Source organism: Olea europaea, unplaced genomic scaffold, assembly GCF_002742605.1.
Source record: "Olea europaea var. sylvestris unplaced genomic scaffold, O_europaea_v1 scaffold1831, whole genome shotgun sequence".
NCBI classification, from domain to species: domain Eukaryota; kingdom Viridiplantae; phylum Streptophyta; class Magnoliopsida; order Lamiales; family Oleaceae; genus Olea; species Olea europaea.
Genome location: NW_019236075.1, coordinates 213,305 through 233,968, shown reverse-complemented (window position 1 = coordinate 233,968; position 20,664 = coordinate 213,305). Strand labels below are relative to the sequence as shown.

The following is a 20,664-nucleotide window of genomic DNA, read 5'->3' as shown; positions in this document are numbered from 1 at the left end:
GATTTAAGGCTTTGTTTGATTCTTAATTCCTCCAAAACACATTTTTTCCGCTCGTCTTTTCAATCACACATTCTTCATTGAAATAATATTACACGTAAATAAAAAATATTTCCTTATTTTTCAATAACATATTTCCCATCAATTTACTATTTTAAAATGTATTTTTTTAATAAAAATGAGGCTCAAACACACTCTAAATAACAAATCTTCAAATGGGGAATTTATTAATTTGTATAAAGGAAGATACATTTTTATTATTTTATATTGAAAATATACTTTAGTTACATTTAAAACAGAGTGAGTTAATTACTCCAAACATCACTGAACTTTACCTGAAGTTTCCAGCAGGTCATTGAACTTAAAAAACAACGCCATTCATCACTGAACTTTTGATACTGCTACCCCATCCATCACCGAACAGAAGTCTGTCAAAAAACTTAACTGAAATCATGACGTGGTTGATGGAGCTCATGATGTGGCCATTTTTGTAAGTGATTTTTGCCAAATCGTATAAGTGCTAGTGACGTGTTAAAATGCAAACACGTTGTTACCTAAAAAAAAAAAACAAAACAAATTTTAAAAACAAAAACCCAAATCAAACCCCCGACACCGTACTCCCCCAATTGCCAACAATTACCCATTTCCCCCATTGCCATTGCCCTCCAATTGAAACCCAAAACCCTCTTCTCTCGTTAACAACAAATGCCCGGCTAGAAAATTGAGAGACAATTCTGCAAGTCGACGATGTAGAGCTTCTAATCCTGAGCCAAGATCCTGCAAATCGCGATCGCAAGAATCACAAAACCTCCAGCGCAAGAACCCTAGAAATCCAAACCTGCAGAGAACCCTAAAATTGCGTGGGGGAAGATTAATGATGGTAATAAATCTGTTGAGGAATTTCTTTTGGTTTTACTTGGTGCATATGAAGCTTCTCATGGTGGTAGTAAAAATTCAAATGGTTCTGATGGTGCAATTGATACGCTTCTATCCAGGGAGGATAAGAGCAGCAGTTCTGTTCAATCTCATAGCATCAAAATTGAGATTAAATCTCCAGGAAGTCAATGAACGAGGTGAGGACCTACATATGACACAAGATCTTCTGAACGAGGATAAGAAATTTTACATCGTTGGATTCTACATATTGTTGCTAGTTGCTATAACATTTTTCCTATTGTAAGTAGTGTAGCTCACGGCTCAAGCGTTGGTCTGGGGAAGGCCGAATTTGTTTGTAGTGAGGATGGTGAACATAAAGGCGGTGTTGCTGTAATTTATTTCCAGTGTGGATGATAGATTTGTTTAGTGTGGATGCCTTTGTTTCGATCATTTTGTGGTTAGACAGTCTACTCCCATTTTGTAGCACTCATTTTGTGGATCTGTAATGTCTTTCCGTTTGCTGTAGTATTCCTGTAATGTGTATCAGTTTGCTAGTGAAATGACTTTGGACATGGGTACAAGTATGTTGGTGTAACATGTTTCAAATTTGAGTTTGCTTCAATTCCAAAATTCCAACAAGTTCTTGTGATTATTCAATACCAAAATCATTAAAATTGCAGCGTATAATAAAAACTAAAATGATACACTAGAACAGAAAATGTGTTTCCATTTCTTGCCAACACTGGAATTACATAAGAGGTTTTCAAAAGAAGTGTCTAGGCCAAAATAACTAAACAGATTTTCACATTTGGTGTATCCGACATCTCGGTCCAATCATTTAAAATAAGGAATTATCCAAAAATAACAAAACGTATTCTGCCATTAGTAGCATCCCATCCTCGATCATTTTCAGGCCAAAATAACTTAACAGATTGTCACATTTGGTGTATCCGACATCTCGTTCCAATCATTCAAAATAAGGAATTATCCCAAAATAACAAAACATAATCTGCTATTAGTAGCATCCCAACCTCGATCATTTTCAGCGGTCATCAACAACTTGCTGATCCTCAGTTGCACTTGGACCGGTATGTAGTACGTTCGTCACTTTGTGGGATCGTTTGTTGTGTCCCTTTACTCTACACACTGAACATGTCATAAACACCATACCCTTTTTCTTTACTGACATTACTGATTATGATTTTGTTTGTGATTGAGAGGTTTCATTCTCTTCAGGTCCTTTCCTTCTCTTTCTTTGTTTCCTTCCTTTTGTAGCAACGTACCAAGGTGGATGCTTAACAAGTGGTTGTTCAGTTTCAGGCCACAACTCTTTGTCGTTCATTGGATATATAAAATGTTCATATGTGCTCAAGTAGGTGTCAATTGTAAACAATTCCGACACGTAATCCTTTATCTCATTTCCTTTGTCTAAGATGCAAGCAATAGCGTGTGAACATGGGATTCCTGATATTTCCCATCATCGACAAGCACACATTTTGTTCTCCATGTCAACTATGTATTCACCATTTGGACACTCCACTTGATATTGATGTACCCCATTCCACCGCAAGATGCATTCACGGACCACATCAACATTTTTTTTCTAGAATCTTTTGGATTTTCGGACATATTGAGTTGATGTAGCTTCTCATTTTGTCCCTCTTCATTTGAATTCTATGCATCAACTTCATTTGAATCCAATCAACAGCGTTAGAATCGATTTATTCCTTTCCTCAAGAATAAATTTGTTGAAGCACTCGCATAGGTTTTTAAGGAGCATTTCGCACTTTGCTTGGTCAGAAAAGTGAGACCTACTCCACTCAGACGGTGGTTTGGCCTTCAACAATCTGTAGGCCGTCGGACTAGCAGTTTCAATCTTTGACATCCAGTGTTTAAACGAAGCCAAATGACTTGATTTTGTAGGACCCCACAAGCAATCTTTTAAGTACTTTCCCGTGAACTCGCGTCGAAAAAAGTTCTGATACATATGCCTAATACAAAACCTATGTTCTGCTACGGGAAATAGATCGACAACAACTTTAACTAGTCCTTTTTCTCTATCACTCATGAAGGTTACGGACACCCAATTCTCTATAGAAAGGTCCTCAGCTAACAACATAAGAAACCAACGCCATGAACTAGTGTTTTCTTTCTCAACTATTGCATATGCAATAAGATATATGGAATCATTGGCATCAACCCCAATTGCTGCTAGCAACTGACCACCGTATTTTCCTTTCAAAAAATCCGTCTATGCTCACAAAACATTAACAACCTTGTAGGAATCCTCTCTTACATGCCTCAATGCAAATGTAGATACCTCTAAGAACATTATCCACCTGAGAAATGATCACAATTGAACCCGGATTTGTTTTTCTCAATTCAGCCCCATAACGCCATAGCAAAGCAAATTGTTTTTCATCGCTACGTTCTACTAAAACCTTAGCGTATTTTCTCGAATTCCAAGCGACTACCTTAGTAATGTGCGAACCAAAATCCTTTCTCACAATAGTTCTAAAATGTTTTGTCTTCCATTTAGGATTAACTTTGAAGTCCTCCAAATAATATTCCGCAAGCCATTTATAGTTTGCATACTTATTTGCCCGAACCTTAAAACAAATGTATTTCGGATCACAGGTTTTTATCTGAACAGTGTCTCGATCCTGTAACTTTGACACCCACAACTTCCATGGGCATCCATCTTTACAAAAACAATGAACACGATCTTTATCGTTTCGTTTGAAGATAGGTTCAACCCGATTGAACACCACATAATTCCTCACAACAGATTTTAGCTCGTCGAACGAAGCAAAAAGTAACCCAACTTCAAGATGCGGATTCTTCTTTTCATTTCCATCATAATATTTAGGATAAGTCAATTGACCTCTATTATACTCCGAATCTGAACTATTGCCAAATTTTAACTCTTCTGAAGTTGCATATGAAGAACTATGTAATTCAAGGTCTTCTTCATACTCCACCATGGTATGCATATCCATTTCAATACCTTTTCTCACACTACGATCGAACAGACTGTCATCATCATCATACACATCATAGTTCGAGTCATCTACATTTGTATTAAAAATTACATAAGTTAAAGACTCCAGTAATGTAAAATAAATGATACTATCCAATTGAAAAAAAAAATCATTTAAAATACTACTACAACCAATTGAATCAATGTAGATGGAGATTTTTTTTTCCTAACCTGTCGATTGTTTCTCAACATCTGCCATTTCGGTACAAACAGAAGGGAGGCGATTGCAGGTTAGTTGAAGGTTCGCTACCTATTTGCAATGGAGGTCAGCCCTTGATCGGAGGTTCTTCAAAGGTTCCCAACGTTCGCTGAAGGTCGCGTTTTTAGGGTTCTCTGTAGGTTCGGATTTCTAGGGTTCTTGAGCTTGGAGGTTTTGTGGTTTTTGCGGTCACGATTTGCAGGATCTTGGCTCGGGATTAGAAGCTCTATATCGTCGACTTGCAGAATTGTCTCTCAATTTTCTGACCAGGCATTTCTCATCGATGGGGGAAGGGGGTTTTGGGTTTCAATTGGAGGGAAATGGGTAATTGTTGGCAATTGGGGGAAAACGGGGTCGGGGTTTGATTTGGGTTTTTGTTTTTTTAGGTAAAAAACGTGTTTGCATTTTGACACGTCACTAGCACTTATACGATTTGGCAAAAATTACTTACAAAAACGGCCACGTCATGAGCTCCGTCAGCCACATCATGATTTCAGTTAAGTTTCTTGACAGACTTCTGTTCGGTGATGGATGGGGTAGCAATATCAAAAGTTCAGTGATAAATGACGTTGTTTTTTAAGTTCAATGACCTACTGAAAACTTTAGATAAAGTCTGAAAACTTTAGGTAAAGTTAAGTGATGTTTGGGATAATTAACTCTAAAAGAGTTAATAAAACCTATTGGATCAAACTTCCAAGTGTAAAAACCTGCTCAGCTTTTGATGTTCTCTCTTCAATTCGTAGAGTACCGTTGGTCGGAAGAAAATGACACTGTACTATGCTGTCTGAATTCAATATTCATAAGTCTAGATTTGGTCAAACACCAATTGAAAAATACGAAAACAAGAAAAGAAATTTGCATTTAAAATTTGGACTCCCAAGACATCTCCTCCTTCTTTCTTTATACTCTCTCTCAAATTTTCGCGACGTGTTGTATCAGTTTACATACACATACAGCGGTGCAAACGGATGATAAGGCTTGACTCTGATAATAGTTATATCCCGATACTTGAGAAAAAATGCACATCGATTTTTGTAATTTCATCTTAAACCCTTTTTACTATTTCTACTAATTGGATTTTGGGCTTTTGTAGATTTCGGGTGTTTCTGGATTTCACTTTTGAAGAGGTCGGATTGTGTTTATTCGACCAATAACTTTCTTTATTATTTAAAGGTAAGCCAATCTAGGTAAAGTTACCTCTTTTTCGATGTTTGAATTTGATATTTATGTACATTTCCTTTTTGGGTTCTATACTTGTGTGTATATTTATTTAAAATCGTAGATTTTAGGATTTATTTATTCATGATTTTGTATACTATGAGTCTTTTTGTACTAATAGCTGTTTGCTGTTTGGTATTCAGTCTGTTGCATATAGTGCTAAGTTTAGGCCTTTGAATACGAGGGCAAGTGAAGGAACTAGTTTGTCATGGCATGTCTTTCATACATTCAGGAGAGTGACCATACTTTCCCATGAGAGAAACAATACAAGAAATATCACACTTGATATGTGTCCAAACCTAAGCCCTTGTAAATTTTTTCTCAATTGCGAAAGAGCTTTCTCGAATCTTTTATGTGCATTGTTCTGTCTTGCTCTCATGCACCCTACTCAAGTCTTCGTGAAATCACTTAATGTGGATGAAATAATTTGCTTGTTTAGCACACTTAGGTTGTCTCAAAGTTAAAGCCTAATAAAAACACTGAGACACCAATCTGCCTCCGCACCTAGGATTGCTTGTATTCGAAGATGCCTAGCTTGCACTATGCACCTGATAAATAAAAAAAAAAAAAAAAATATATATATATATATATATATATATCAAAGATTGTTTGCTTTGCACAATCAATGATAAGTTTTGTCCTCATCTTGGTTTCATTTTCTATTCCTCTTAAGACAAGAATGATGATTTTTTTTGTTTCAAGTCTTGGACATCTTGCTGCAGAGCTAGTTAGTCACTAGGCCTTCGTAAGACTCAGGAAGAGGTAAGAAGACAAAGGGCCTTCTCCTCTTTCTCAATATTAAAATAGATATATCATATTCTTGTATGCCTTGATCTTCAACCTGTACAGTTCCCAGTTCTGGTGCAATTCTTACACACATATATTTTCTCCAGTTTTTTCATAGTCGTGGTGTTGAATCTTTGAATTGTCATATGCTATCATTCATGAATGTAGGACCAGTGAATACTCGAATTTAATGTGGTTGGGCAAGACTTGCCTGTGAGAAGACTTGTCTACATCCAGAGATAGAACAAGTAAGTGACCCATGTGCTTGTACACATTCGATCAACTCACCGACACTTTCAACCATTTGTATATGTCCTCCTCACTCTCAGCCTGTATGGAACTGTCAATTTACCAATGACCAAGTTGTTTAACAAATTTGGATTCCACTAGGTCGGTTCGCTTTACATGGAGTTGCAAGTTGTGGAAATTGGTTGAATCTTGAAATAGTCCAGTTAACAGGATTGGATATTTAGAGGAGGAGAATTTTTCTCATAGTTTTTACTCTTTTAACCATAAATACACCATTTGTTTTAACCATAAATACACTATTAGGGAGGAAAAGTAATTGGCAGTAGGAATCTCCTCGTGTGGGTCTTCATTGAGTTGGCAGAGTGGAAGTAGGTGCAAGTGGAACCAAGAAGATAATTATGAGCTTTTTCGAAAGTAGTTTTGGAATAACAATGTGAAAAAATCCTTCTTAAGTAGCTATTATCTCGGAATATCTTAAAAGAGAGTTTGGCAATCAAAACAAAATGGAGTTAGTATTTTCCAACCTTATTTAATTTTATGGCTTAGTAATGTCCAATGTATCATAAACTGTTTAAAATGGGCATGCAACTTGATTTGAAATACACACCAAACATCTTTAATGGACATTTTAAATCTATGATCAATTCAAAATATTGTTCAATACTACTGTCCAAATTTCAGGTGTCTGAGCCCCTTCATGGATTCAGAAGAGTTGAAATAACATTGTGGTTCCGTCATGGTTTATCCATGGGTCCAGGTTTTAACCATTTTTAAGTAATCTAATTTCATTTTATGTCTTCAATACCATTGTGTTTCAATTTTATTTTTATTTTTTTTTGAACATCATACTATTGTGCTTCACCCATCAGCGCTTCGTGAAAAGTTTTAGGTTAAAATACCCTTCTCAAATTGAAGCTCTCTGTTACCACGGCTTCGGCTATTTCTTTTTTTTTAAGGAAAAAAATTCAGTTGGCCTTCAATACCAATTTTATTAGTTAATAGGTTTACATGGTTATGGTTATAATAACTATAATTGGGTGCGATTTTGTTTTTTCCCCCATTTAATGTTAAATCAGTATGTTTTGTTTTGATATATTTCCATTTTGGTGGTGCTTTCCATTATTATGCTTGTCTCTTCCCAGGTTTCAAAAGGTAATTCGTGAGTCTGATATTGACCATGTCGGCTATCATCATATGTTTTTTAGAACTTGGTATAGGAGAGATATATCAGATAATAAAGTGTTCGTATACATAGCAGCACCATCTATGATCCTTGGTAGCGTTGACCTCACGTATCAACCTATTTTGGATTCTTCTAATGAACATTCAAATCGTTAAATATTGTAGTGAAGTGAGCCATGATACTGCTGCTTAAATGGCAATATTCAATCTTCATTTGCCTATAGGGGTGTGACTCCCCTTGAATGGTGCATGGACTGATGCATGGTTCTTATATGGACATACTACCTAGAGTATATGGAGTATGCTATCTGATGACACTCTTCTAATGATTGAGCATAAAGACATGAAATCAATTATCCACACGGGAAATAGATTTATCAAGTTCCAGACCAAGAATGGAAAAAAATATAACTAATTTGTTTCCTGGGAATGAGTAAATCGAAAACATGAAGGGTTACCTTTGGGAATGAGAGATTTTTTAAGATTTGTCGTTACAAAGCTAAATACCTGAAAACATTCCAGTTGACGGAGCATCAAGAGGAGCTGAATCTGTCCATAGGATGGAGAGGATCCATTTCTGGCTTTCCCATATATGTTAACATGTTAGCCTTCTTGAAATCTAGTAGTTAACACTGTTGTGATGTCATGTTTTTTGATGTGATGTACATATACTGCTGTCATATCATATCTTGTTTATGTATGCACCAAAATGTTCAAAGTTTGTCATTATCTTGGTCCAGAGAACATCTTATATATCTTTAACTGGGCTTTGATGCTGACATAAGTGCATTGAAGTAACTTTCAATTTGTTATTGCTGTCTCATGAGTAGTAAAATCTCAGTCATGTTACCTCTTATATGAGAACAACTTTTGTTGGATATTCACTATGTTTTAATCTGTGTGAATGGATTTTGCACGATTAATTAGTTGCATTTTTCAAAACATTTTCTTTTATCAATGATGTTGTGTCATTTTCCTCCATCAACGGCAAAGTTTTCAGCCTAAAACCTGCTAAAGTGGCAGTACACCTCTTCCCCGAGGCCACTCCGGTGTGAAAGGAAGTATGGGAGGAAAGTACTGTTCTTGAAGAAGGATATGTAATGACTGAATGTGAAAACACCCCATGCCTGGGATTTTCACCTTCTTTATATAGAAGTAGGGCGTGATGACGTGGCTTTACAGCTGTGGTTGAATACTTATCCATTCCTGAAATCACGATGTAAGATAAGATATGTTCCCAGTCATACTTAGTTATAAACGATGTACTAGAGGCATCTAGCTAGATTATTCAAACAATATATTTTAAATGAGCTAGTCATCATGCGTTTAGTTGAGTCACAGTAATGATAGTGGACAGATAAGCGGTGAGTGTAAGTGGAAACTAATGTACTCAACCTTCTTCGCATTGACCAAATAAATTAACCTTTCCCTCATGATAAAGTGAGGGTTGTCCGGTCGACTACCAGCGTTGACTAGGTTGGTCAACCTTCTCCGACAATGCAAGGGAGGAACGTTGGTGGCTATAATAAAAGCATCAATCAATTCACTCTTTATTGAAAGATAACCAATGAGAACTAAAGCAGGACAAGTTATGGAAGGCAAGTGCGAAGCTTCAACTTAGGTAGTTTAATAATATTTTCCCCTTATGGCTTACATGTTGCTGATATTGTCTCCATTTGCAAAATGGTATATAAAGAGAAATAGTAGTGGATCCCACAAAATGTGCGGATAATAATGAGTAGTAGTTACGAATGTGTGGTTTAAATTTATGAACCATTTATAAATTCTTCCCATACGGAGGCGTAGTTGCCAATATTTCGTCAACTTATGTTTTTCTGACATTCTTATAGATGTTGTAGGCATTTTTCCAAATAAACAAGGGTACCTAACCCATTTCTAATCCTTGTCCATATGTAATGCCCTCATCTGGATTCTCATGTAAAGTGCAGGAAGCCAGCATTTTTTGGGCAATAATTCTATTTCCAGAAGCATGTATCCAGATCAGAACACTGCATCTCCAAAATTGAAACTAGCTGTATCTTTGAAGGGAACCGCTAAAGAAGGTGCAATTGGACCACCTCTCGGTCTTATTGACATAGGAGAAAGTGAAGGTGGCTATCTTTTCCGTGTTGCCCTTCCTGGTGTGAAGAGTAGTAACAGTAATTATCTAATTTCTTTCTTCTTTGTCACACATGCATACTCTAGCCCCAAGTACAATGCCAAACAAATTTCATTGCAATGGTTCTTGTATCAGGTAATTTGAAGTGTGATATACATTCAGACGGAAGTGTGCGCATAGAGGGGGTTGTAGCAGATGCTCAAATTTTGAAAAATGAATCTGAGGAATTTGAATTGAAACTACATCAGCTCTGCCCAGCAGGCCCTTTCACCATATCTTTCAATTTGCCTGGACCAGTGGACCCCAGATTATTTTCACCAAGTTTTCAACCAGATGGTATACTGGAGGTCGTGGTGCTAAAACAAAGAACTCCTCATGTTGCAACTGAAGGCGCGTGATAATTGGTATCTTCGCTTGTAGCCACATTCATAAGTCTGCTAAGATTGCTTAATTTATTTTTCTTTAGCAAATTATACGTTTGCAAGCCTTGCAGTTTCACTATGCATTTCTTTGGAAGGAGTTTCAATCAAATCATACTCATATTGCTGATCGTGTTTAAGAGCCTCGTTGGTGGCGTCTTTAATCTGGTTTAGTAATCAGGTCTAATTTATTTGTACTTGAAATTCGGTAGTTCATTATGTTTAGAAGTTGGCTTTAGAGACCTGTATGCAGTAAGACTTATCTGTCCTTATTTCTTATACAATCAAATTACACGGTAACAACAATACAGGAAATAGACAACACACAGCAAGGAAAAAAGGAAAGCCTGAATAAGTCACTTAGTTTTGGTAGGAAAAGAGGCCATTTTGTTGATGCCACAAAGCCCTTCTGACTTCCCAGTGTTTCTCTTCATCCTTATATACCCTTTCTCTCCCCATTTTGGTCCCCATGAGTTCTTTACAATTATGTAGTCCATACTATTTGTTGATCCATATCCAACAGCTGCCACTCCGTGATCAAGCTGAGTTCCGCAGTGCCCATCAAATACACCCCCTTTGTAGAATTGGAAATCTCTACCGGAAGCCTCAATGGCCAAGCTCACAGGCTGGTTTGTGAGTGCTTTCAATAGACTTTGTTCATCATTCCTCGGCACATCATGGTAACCACTAATTGTGACTGCCTCTGATTCATCCTGAAACCACTTGCTGAAAGATTATTGTGTTGAACTATGTGGAACCTAATTATTCTATTCATTTCTTATATTTTAGGGGTATATAGGGCATACATATTTTTTATTAGGTCATGGTAGTTAAATATGTTACATAAATGAATCTGAGAGGATTGTTCTTCTCCATGCGATAGGACGAACAAGCGTGAGAAAAAAAGCTCATGAAAAATTTGTATCAAAAAGTGAGTAATGTAAATGTTAGTTTGTATAAACTAGTAGTATTATTATCGAAGGCTTTTTTTCCTTACCCTATGCTTTTCACAGGTTCCTTCTTCCATCAAATAGGGATAGTCTTCTTCCTTATGGAGCCCTCCATTAGAAACAACAAAGGCAAATGCATAATCCATTAAACCTCCATTGCAGCCATTGTTATATTTAGTGTCACAGTCAATCAACTCTTGTTCAGACAACTCTGTTAAATTTCCTGTTACAATTTGGTTTATGCCCTCAATTGCAGCTACTGTCGAAAATGCCCAGCAGCTGCCTGCATGCACATTAATCATTCAAGTTAGTCATCAATTTCTCTAGTCTGAGTTTTGCATATGCATTGTGCAACAAGTTTTAGTTACTTACCACATGAACCTTGGTTCTTGACACCAGTTACTGCCCCCTTCTTTCTCCAGTCAACGGATTTGGGCAAATCCACGAAATCTCTGTACTTGAATTGTTCAGGGGACTCATTTCGTTGAGGCAATGAATCAGCCTTGAGCCCAAGATACATATTCTTGAACTCTTCATGACTCAAATCTGCAAACTCGTTCAAACCGAGCCAGTAGTTATGGATGTTCTTATTTCTCTCATCGATGTGTTTAAGGTTGTCTTTGAAAATCTCGAACCTGTGCAACTTCTCTTCAATGCTCTTATAATTCTTATCGTGTTTTTCAATCCATGACTCAAAGAGATCGATGAGACTATCAATGCTCGTTAAATCGTCTGGAGAATACCCCACGATTGAGAAATCACGAGAAGATGCTTTGCAGGTCGAGAACAGCAAGAGAAATGCAAGAAACAACATCATTAAAAATGAAGGGAGAGCCATCAATTTGTAGAACTTAGAAGGAAAGAAATATTGATGGATGAAGTGGGAAACAAAGGAAACCAACTAGGGATTTATATAGGTTCTCCATGGTGTGTTGCTTACGAGTAAAGTTGATGAATGAAATGTACATTCAGTTCTATACTGAACCTTTAAGAATGGTTCTTTTGTTGGGCTTCGAATCAAAGATTGTCCCAAATATAATATCTTGATGATACAATACATGACGAATGCTATGAATTGCTAGACTATGGGAGACCATGAGTCATGAAATTTAAACCCTTGTCGTTATAGTTAAAAATCAGATTTTTAATAAATTTTAATAAAAATTGATAAAACCTGTGGTTCAAAGGTTACGGGTTCCATAAAATATATGGTTAAAATTAATTTTCGACTTTAATTTAAATATTTTGCAAGATTAAAATCCACACCAAACAAGGACTTAAAAGCACATCGGGTATGTATATATGTACGACTAGTCACCAAAATTAGTTAGTGTGATCGATTTGTTAGAAATTGTATTGTTAGAATAATGTTATTCATAATCAGTTGTCATTCTTTGTGGTATGTTGTTATTTGTAGCATTAGTAGATAACAATTTAATAACAAGCTGTTACATAGAATGACTACTAACAATCGTTAACTATAAATATCATTATTCTTTGTACTAAGCTAATACGAAAAAAAATAATTTCAGGGTGTCCCGCCTTAGATATCTAGATGTGAGCAAGAAGCTTTTGACGACTTAGAACGATGATATCAAAACTCCTTGAGTATCTTCGGGATTAATCGACGAGGCTATTATAGATAGATCCTCGTTAGGAGTATAGTTTTAACTTTCTGTTGAATAAAGGCTCCCTCTTAGTGTCATTTAACTTGATTCCAATAGCATCTACTTCGCCCTTTGGTGGTTCACTTCTTGTGTTGGCCCTACAACCAAATTTGAGTAAACCCAAACTTCTGTTGAGTTGGAAATCTTGCGTCCCACATTTTGATCGTGTTGAATTTTTATTTATTTATTTATTTATTTTTTTGAGAAATTACATATATAGACTGTAATATAAATGAATATTGAAATAGACTAGTTTCTTCCTCAAATTGATCAACCGATTAAATGTTTCATTGGAAATTATTGGAAAGGCAAAGAAAAGGTTTTTTATGGAATGTTTCCTTACAAATATTAAATGCAACTGTTTCTTTTTACAAATTTATTCCTGTTGTAAATGGTAAGTTTATTTGTTATATCTCTACAATCCTAGTAGTTATTACCTTTGTACCCTTAATTCTTCTCTATAAATATGAGATTTTGATTCACGGAAACTTAATTTTTCAAAATCTAGTGAAAGTAGTAATTTTTCATAAACATAATCATCTATTACGTATATCAAAATTAATTTGGTAGCATGTGACGTCTTTTTATACATATGCGTTAATTTATGCTTCATCCAATTCAAATCCAATAATTTTTTCTTGGTACCAATCAAAAACTGAAGGCTGCTTCATCCACTACAATTGCATTAATTTCTGCCTCTTGATTTTGTATCTTGATTATGTGGCACTCAATTGCACGAATTTCTGTGAATCCATTCATTTAAATCATATTCGGCTACAATCATTAGATCCATATGAATTTGTCTTTAATCCGTGTTTTCAGGTGAGGCACAACATGTTTTCAATTGTTCGAATTTGAGTTATAATCAATTTAGGTCAATTTGCAGCAGAAACAGTTTTTACACTTTGCTTTAATTCTTGTGTGAATTATTAAATATTTTTTGCTTCATAACACGTGTATTATTAGATGTATAATTCATGTACCTGAATAAATATTTTTGATGTTCTTTTATAAATTTATAATTGATAATATATTATTGTTGCTTCTGAAGTAACAAAACATTATAATTCTTATTTCAAAAGCATATTAATTATAGATCTATCTAGTACAGATAGTTTGCTGTTACTCTTGATATAGCAGAATATTATAATTAATATTTCAAAAGAATATTACTTGTTTTTGAAGAGTATGAATTATAATTTTCGATATTCTAAAAGAATATTGATATATTGCTATTGAAAAAATAATAGTAAAATACAACGTGCTCCCAAAATAGTACATGTTTCGAAACATATATTAATTTAAATTAGTATTTATCCCCAACAAAAAACATATAACTCATGTCATGTTGATATTTACTATTTAATTAATTATTATGTAATGTTTAATCACGTTTTTCAAAATTAATTGTATTTTCTTTTACTTTATTGTGTAGTTAATTAAATGGCAAACATTACAAAACTTGAGTTTGCTATATTTGACATATCTGAAAAATACTATATGTCATGAGTCCTGGATGCTGATATTTATCTTATCTCAAATGGATTTGGAAGAGATAATAAAATTATACAAAGTTAGATTGTGCAAAAGCACTTATCTTCATTCATCATTATCTTCATGACGAATTAAAAATGGATTCCTCACTCTGAAGGATCCATAGATTCTTTAGAAAAGTTGATTGGAAGATTTGATCACCAGAGGATTATAGTCCTCTCTAAAGCCCGTTATGAATGGATGCACCTTCGTTTACAAAACTTGAAAACTGTTAATGAGCACAATTTTAAATTGTTTAGAATATGTTTAAAATTGACTTTTTGTGGAGAAAAAACCATGATGAAGATATGTTGGAAAAAAGAATCACTTCATATGTTGGAAAAAAGAATCACTTTTCATGCCTCAAATGTGCTCTTACAGCGGTAATATCATGGCATGGATTCAAAAATCATATATTGTCTACTTGTATTTGAACAAAATAATTAACTGCTGATGAAAATCCTCATATTGAATCTACGAACGAGATTTCAACTGACCTTCCTTTCCCATGCTAGATTCTGATCGAGTTGATTTGGTGGCTCTCAAAAGTAGCAATTCACATTTGCTTAAAGCAAATGTTATGGTATTGCATTGTCTGAAATAAATGTAATATCAAGACAAAGACTTGGACTTGGACGTAGATGCGAACGTGGGAGAAAACATGGACCAAATAATCAACAAACCATCGACAACAAGACAACAATTTTAAAAGATACAAAATAAACGAAAGTAGCATTTCCAAAAAGGAGCACGAGAAAAGTTTCTTTAGATTTGAATGAAAGGGAACTATTCACGTACTAGACAAACGATAAAATATCTTGTGGTTTTCTATCAAAAATCAATCAATAAAAAAAGAGAGAGTAAAGACAAATTTTGCTGATTATAATGATCCAATTGATGTGACTCATTTGGATGTCTCTGATTTTTTTCTAATCCAAATGACAATATTGATAATTTGATTGGGAGTGGTGATGGAAGATATAAATTAGTTTGCGTTCTATAATCTTAATATTTCCCTTTGTTTTAGAAATTTAGTTTGGAATACGTTTTTATTTTTTTTTTCAAAATTTGAGACTTTATTAAATATCGTTAGTTTCATAACATTGAATTATGTTTACTCATTTTAAATATAAAATCAAGTTCTTTAAATAATAACTATTTTATTATATTTATAGATTTATGATAAATTATCAAGATAAATGTTTGATTGATCGTGCAACAATGCATACGATTCTTCAAGACATTTTTTTTAGACTTAACATTAACAAAAAATCATGCTAATACGGCGTCGGGTGTATTGAATATCGTTGAAGGCTACGGAAGAGTTTCTATTATTTTACCAAATAATATAAAATTATATATTAACGATACACTTTATTCTAGCAAATTCAAAATTAATTTGCTTAATTTCAAATATATCCACTGCAATTGATATCACATTGAGATGATGCAAGAAAATAATATTGAATATATTTACATAATTTCTTTTATATTTGACCAAAACCAGATAAAAGAAAACTGCATGCACTCCCATCTAGCATGTATTATCATTTATAAAAATGGTTGGATCAAATGTTATTATGAACCAGAAGTTTGTTAACCAAAAAAAATTTATACTTTGACATCTAGGAGTTATAATGATGCGTCAAATAATAAACAACTCACCTGAATATCCTTTAAAGAACTAGAAGATTCTTTTGCCTAATAATTATCCATGTGTTTGTTCACAATGTACGTTAGGTCATGACTACAAAAATCAATATTGAATCTACAACGTTTTTAGAAAGAATTCATTAAGATATATTTAAGCTAATACTCTCACCATGTTGAGCATTTCGTTATTTTATGGTATTAATCGATTCTTATGCTAGATGGTTCAATGTTTGCTGACTTTCCACCAGAAATGCAGATTTTACTAAACTGCTTGCTCGAGTCATAAATTTATGAGCACAATTCCCAATTACTCAATCAAGAGAATTCCTCTTGATAAATGCTGGTGAATTTAAATCACAAACATTCAATGGTTATTGAATTTCAATTGAGATTGTTATTGAACATTCTGTTACACAATTCATACATAAAATGGTATATTGTAGTCGTTTATCAAACGTCTACAACTTATTACTAGGTCATTACTTTTGACAAACAAAACACCCAGCTTCTTTTTATAGTCACGCCATATTACATGCTGTATCACTAGTTTGTATAAAATTAATTGTCTATTATCTATATTCACCTTTGCAACTGTATTAGTTCATGAGCCTAATATTTCTTACATACGGTTTTCATTGTCCAAGTCCCTCTTTCACCCGCGCAACCTACTAATATAGGTCTCCAATGAAAACTTTGGATTTATGTTGATTTTGATTCAACATCTATTATTATATATCTTGAACCCTTTAACGGGTGATTTATTTACTGCACATTTTGCAGATTGTCGTTTTGATGAAACAATTTTTTCAACTTTGGGAGGAAAAACTATATTCTAAAAAATAAGCTAAAATCTTCTAGAATGAAACAACTCAATCTCACTTTGATCCTGCAGCAACCAACGTAAGCAAGAGGTTAAAAAATCATTTATTTGCAAAGAGTTACAAATTAAGTACTAAATGTATTTATTGACACAGGGAAAGTGACAAAATCATATATACCACTTGCAAATATTTAGAAAAAATTGATATCTCTGCAAAACAATCTGCTATAGCAAATAAATCTCAAATATACAAGAAGCGTGATCAATTGGCTCAAAAGACTCTATACCTCGAAAAAGAAAAGTATAAAAGAAAAATCAACCAAAAAATTTCGAAAGAAGTAAATTAGAAAAAATTGATCAATCAAATATTAAAAATATGGATTCTAAAGAACCACAAGTGTCCAAAAATAATGAGATTTTAATAAATTATGTGTTATCTTATAAATTATGGAAACAAAATAATGTTGTTGTAGACAATATTTTTGTCTTTAATGTGACTCTTGATATTATGCAAAATGAGGATCATGAACCACAGTTTATTAAAAACTATCAACATAGAAATAATTAGTAAAAATGAAAAAAGGTCAGATGCGAATTGAATTCTTTAGAAAACAAAAAATGTTTAGATATGTAGTTCGAATACCTGAAAAAGTAATCTATGTATGATAAAAGTGGTTTTTTGTAGAGAATATAAATAAAAATAATGAAATTACAAGATACAAAACTCGACTCATAACTCAGAGGTTCTTACAAAGACCAGAAATCAATTATGGTGTGTTTGATTACATTTATTTTCCATGGAAAATATCAGTTTTCCATCCAAATTTTCACTTGGAGTGTTTGATTGCTATTTTTTTCCATGAAAAATATTTTCCAACTTTTGAAAATATGCCTAATTTTCCTTATTTTTAAGGAAAATATTTTCCTTGGGTAGAGGTGGTTTTTATTTTCCACAAAAGATGAAAAATATTTTCTTTTGTAGGTAATATTTTCCATGTCAATCAAACACACCCTTAATGAAACATACTCTTCCATAATGAACACCATCGCTTTTAAATTTTTAGTTAATTTGACAGTGTTACAAAGGTTCAATATGCACTTTATGGATATAGTAATTGTTTATTTGTATGGTGTCCCTGAGAGACTTAAAATGTCAGGAATAAATGATAAATGCCTAGAATTATGTTCTTAATTAAATTGCAATGATCATTATATGAATTAAAACAATTCGGGCGCATGTAATATAATCGCCTTAGCGTATATTTGTTAAAAGACTATTATAAAAATGACGATATTTATCCATGTATTTTTATAAATAGAACAAATATTATATTTGCAATTGTGACAGTTTATGTTAATGATTTAAAATTTATTTGAAACTTCTAAAGAGTTCAACAAAATTGTAAATTATTTATAAAGTGAATTTGAGATGAAAAATTTGGAAAAATTCAAATTTTGTCTCAAGCTGCAAATAGAATACTTTTCAGAAGGATAATTTGTTCATAAATCTAAATATATAGAAAAAGTCTTAAAACATTTTATAAGGATAACGCATATTCACTTGATCACTTGATGTGAAATAAATTCATTTAGTCTACTTGAAATGGTGTTAAACATATTTTTCATTACCTGATATGTACTATTGATTTGGAATTATTTTATTCTCAAGAGTCGGAATTTGTTTTATTGGGATATGCAGATGTATGTTATTTTTTCGATCCAAATAAAACTAAATCACAAACAGAATATAGGTTTACATGTGGAAAAACAGCCATATCATGAAAATCTATTAATTAAAGCTTGATAGCAACATCTTCAAATCATTCTTAAATTATTACAATCCATGAATTAGGATGAGATTGTGTGTGGTTGAGGAATATGATCCATCGTATTCAAATATATCATGTGGATTAACTTAAATAAAAGATAGTCCAACAATTTTGTATAAAAATAATGCAGGTTATATTGCACTACTCAAAGGAAACTATATCAAATGTGACATAATGAAACATTAGGGCGAATAGCAATTATACTATTTTCCCTTTGCTTAGATTTTATCATACTATATTTTTCTAACAATGTTTTAATGAGGCAATATTTATTTTTAAATAATTGTACTTTTTTTTCCTTCTTTTGATTTTTTGTCCCATTGAATTTTTATCTAACATGATTTTTTCGAGACAAATATTTTATAATATGTCATTCAATGGAAAATGTAGTAAATGGTAAGTATATTAATGAATGACAATTGTACCATTACAACTCTAAAAATTGTTACATTTTTATCTCTACTTATAAATATAAGGCTTTGGTTATCAATATAATACATACAAGTCTGTTGAATTCTATTCTCTCTTCTCTTCTATCTCTTTTCATACCAAATCCCAAATTTTACTCTCAATTACAAATTGAAGTTTCAAAATTTTTAAATGCATCAATAATACATGGTAAAGTAATGCTATCTATTGTCAGGGATTACAGTAATTATCCTATATGACAAATTATTATTTGAGACATTAATTTCTTGTAATTCTATTGCCTCAAATAATATGCTGTCACCTAAAATGACCACTACGATCGTTAATTATGAATCATATTACTCAGATATAGTAACATAGCAAATTTCAATATCAAATAATTCTCTATGCTAATAACAACCAACTTAGTTAGTCCTTATTTGATTTTCATTATTTTCAAAATGCATTTTTCTTTTTCTTCTTTTCAATCAAACATTCTTTAATAAAATAATATTATACGCAAATCTAAAACTTTTCGTTCCTTTTTAACCACACATTTTTCATCAATCAACAATTTTAAAATGCATTCTTAGTCAAATAATAAGGGCTCAAACAAAGACTTAACATTATTAACATAATAACATTACTATAACTTGTCAACCACGTTTGTGTTGTGTTGAACAATTCCCTGTGTATAGGGAATTGTCAGCACCTGTATGGTGTATTTTTATTTTTTTTTATTGAAACAAATAAAATTCTTCCATGTGTTCACCTATGAACAAATTCTGTGAAAGTTATCTGTACATATACTATGGTCCGTGCTGTGTTTACAAAACAATATGTAGTACCACAAGTCAACGTAATGCAATCTGGATCACAGTTATTAAAATCGGACCGTCGGTTCGTACTAGGAATCGTCGAATCGATCCAAGTTCATTAATTGGACAAACGGGCAAATGAACAAATCAAGAACCGACCGATTTGAACAGGTAAGAGAGTAATTTGAACTAGTTCAACGTGGTTAACCAATTACTATGTAATTTTTTTTTTTTTTTTTTTACCAATTTGCATAGGGAGTGATTTTGAACCTTGGCATTCAAATAGTTGTTTCTGGTCCTTAACCATTTTGGAAACTAATGAGTCTTTGCAATACTTTGTGAGCCAAATATACTTATTCAGATTTGGAGAAATGATAACCAAAGTACAATGTAAGATTTATATTCCATTTTGCTATGGCAATGATTTGAACTTTGGCTTCCAAGGTTATATTTCACTTTCTTGACCATTTGAGAAACTTGTAAACTTTGATCATATATTGGGAGTCAAACATATATATTTAGATTTAGCAAAATAGTTTTCTTTTTAGTTCAAAAATATATTTTAATTAAACTTACGATCTAATAATAACCCACCGATTGAACCATTGATCTGGTGATCCGATGATTTTTTCGGGTCGACTATTGAGTCGAGTTTAATAACTATGATCTGGAGCAACAAAAGTCATAATGATCATATGATGTAAGCATTACGGTTTATTTGCTACTTCCAACTCATCATTGGCAGTTGACATGATGCAGGTAGCTTATCTTATTCATGACTGGTATAGGGATTCAAATATTTATAAACACATATTTCTAAATAATAAGCATTTATTCTAATATTTAAACAATCAATCAGTTTAGCAAGTTTTATCTCCAACACTTGTCCCGCTAGATTAAT

The 20,664-nt window shown here is 33.1% G+C and overlaps 3 protein-coding genes across 18 annotated transcripts; 1 reads left to right on the top strand and 2 right to left on the bottom strand.

Moving 5' to 3' along the window:
• Positions 1–633: 633 nt before the first annotated feature.
• Positions 634–4,112, bottom strand: LOC111378538. Its single transcript, XM_023001757.1, has 5 exons — positions 4,085–4,112; positions 3,194–3,943; positions 2,689–3,108; positions 2,157–2,301; positions 634–835 (listed from the first exon to the last, which is right to left on the bottom strand). The coding sequence occupies exons 1-5, from the start codon at positions 4,110–4,112 to the stop codon at positions 634–636; spliced, it is 1,545 nt and encodes a 514-aa protein (XP_022857525.1).
• Positions 4,113–4,805: 693 nt separating this feature from the next.
• On the top strand, positions 4,806–10,323 carry LOC111378549 (increased DNA methylation 3-like). Of its 16 annotated transcripts, XM_023001775.1 has the most exons (7): positions 4,809–5,105; positions 5,206–5,285; positions 6,033–6,092; positions 6,285–6,364; positions 7,047–7,139; positions 9,492–9,706; positions 9,802–10,323. In XM_023001775.1, the coding sequence occupies exons 5-7, from the start codon at positions 7,102–7,104 to the stop codon at positions 10,062–10,064; spliced, it is 516 nt and encodes a 171-aa protein (XP_022857543.1). In that variant the 5' UTR covers positions 4,809–5,105; positions 5,206–5,285; positions 6,033–6,092; positions 6,285–6,364; positions 7,047–7,101; the 3' UTR covers positions 10,065–10,323. The 16 variants fall into 16 exon arrangements, with proteins under 16 accessions (XP_022857542.1, XP_022857541.1, XP_022857537.1 ...); XM_023001774.1 differs by having other exon boundaries at positions 4,806–5,105; positions 6,285–7,122; positions 9,497–9,658; XM_023001773.1 differs by having other exon boundaries at positions 4,806–5,105; positions 6,285–7,122; positions 9,497–9,688.
• A 10-nt stretch (positions 10,324–10,333) lies between these two features.
• Positions 10,334–11,935, bottom strand: LOC111378548 (cysteine protease XCP2-like). Its single transcript, XM_023001768.1, has 3 exons — positions 11,408–11,935; positions 11,083–11,318; positions 10,334–10,798 (listed from the first exon to the last, which is right to left on the bottom strand). The coding sequence occupies exons 1-3, from the start codon at positions 11,871–11,873 to the stop codon at positions 10,442–10,444; spliced, it is 1,059 nt and encodes a 352-aa protein (XP_022857536.1). The 5' UTR covers positions 11,874–11,935; the 3' UTR covers positions 10,334–10,441.
• Between the last annotated feature and the right edge of the window lie 8,729 nt (positions 11,936–20,664).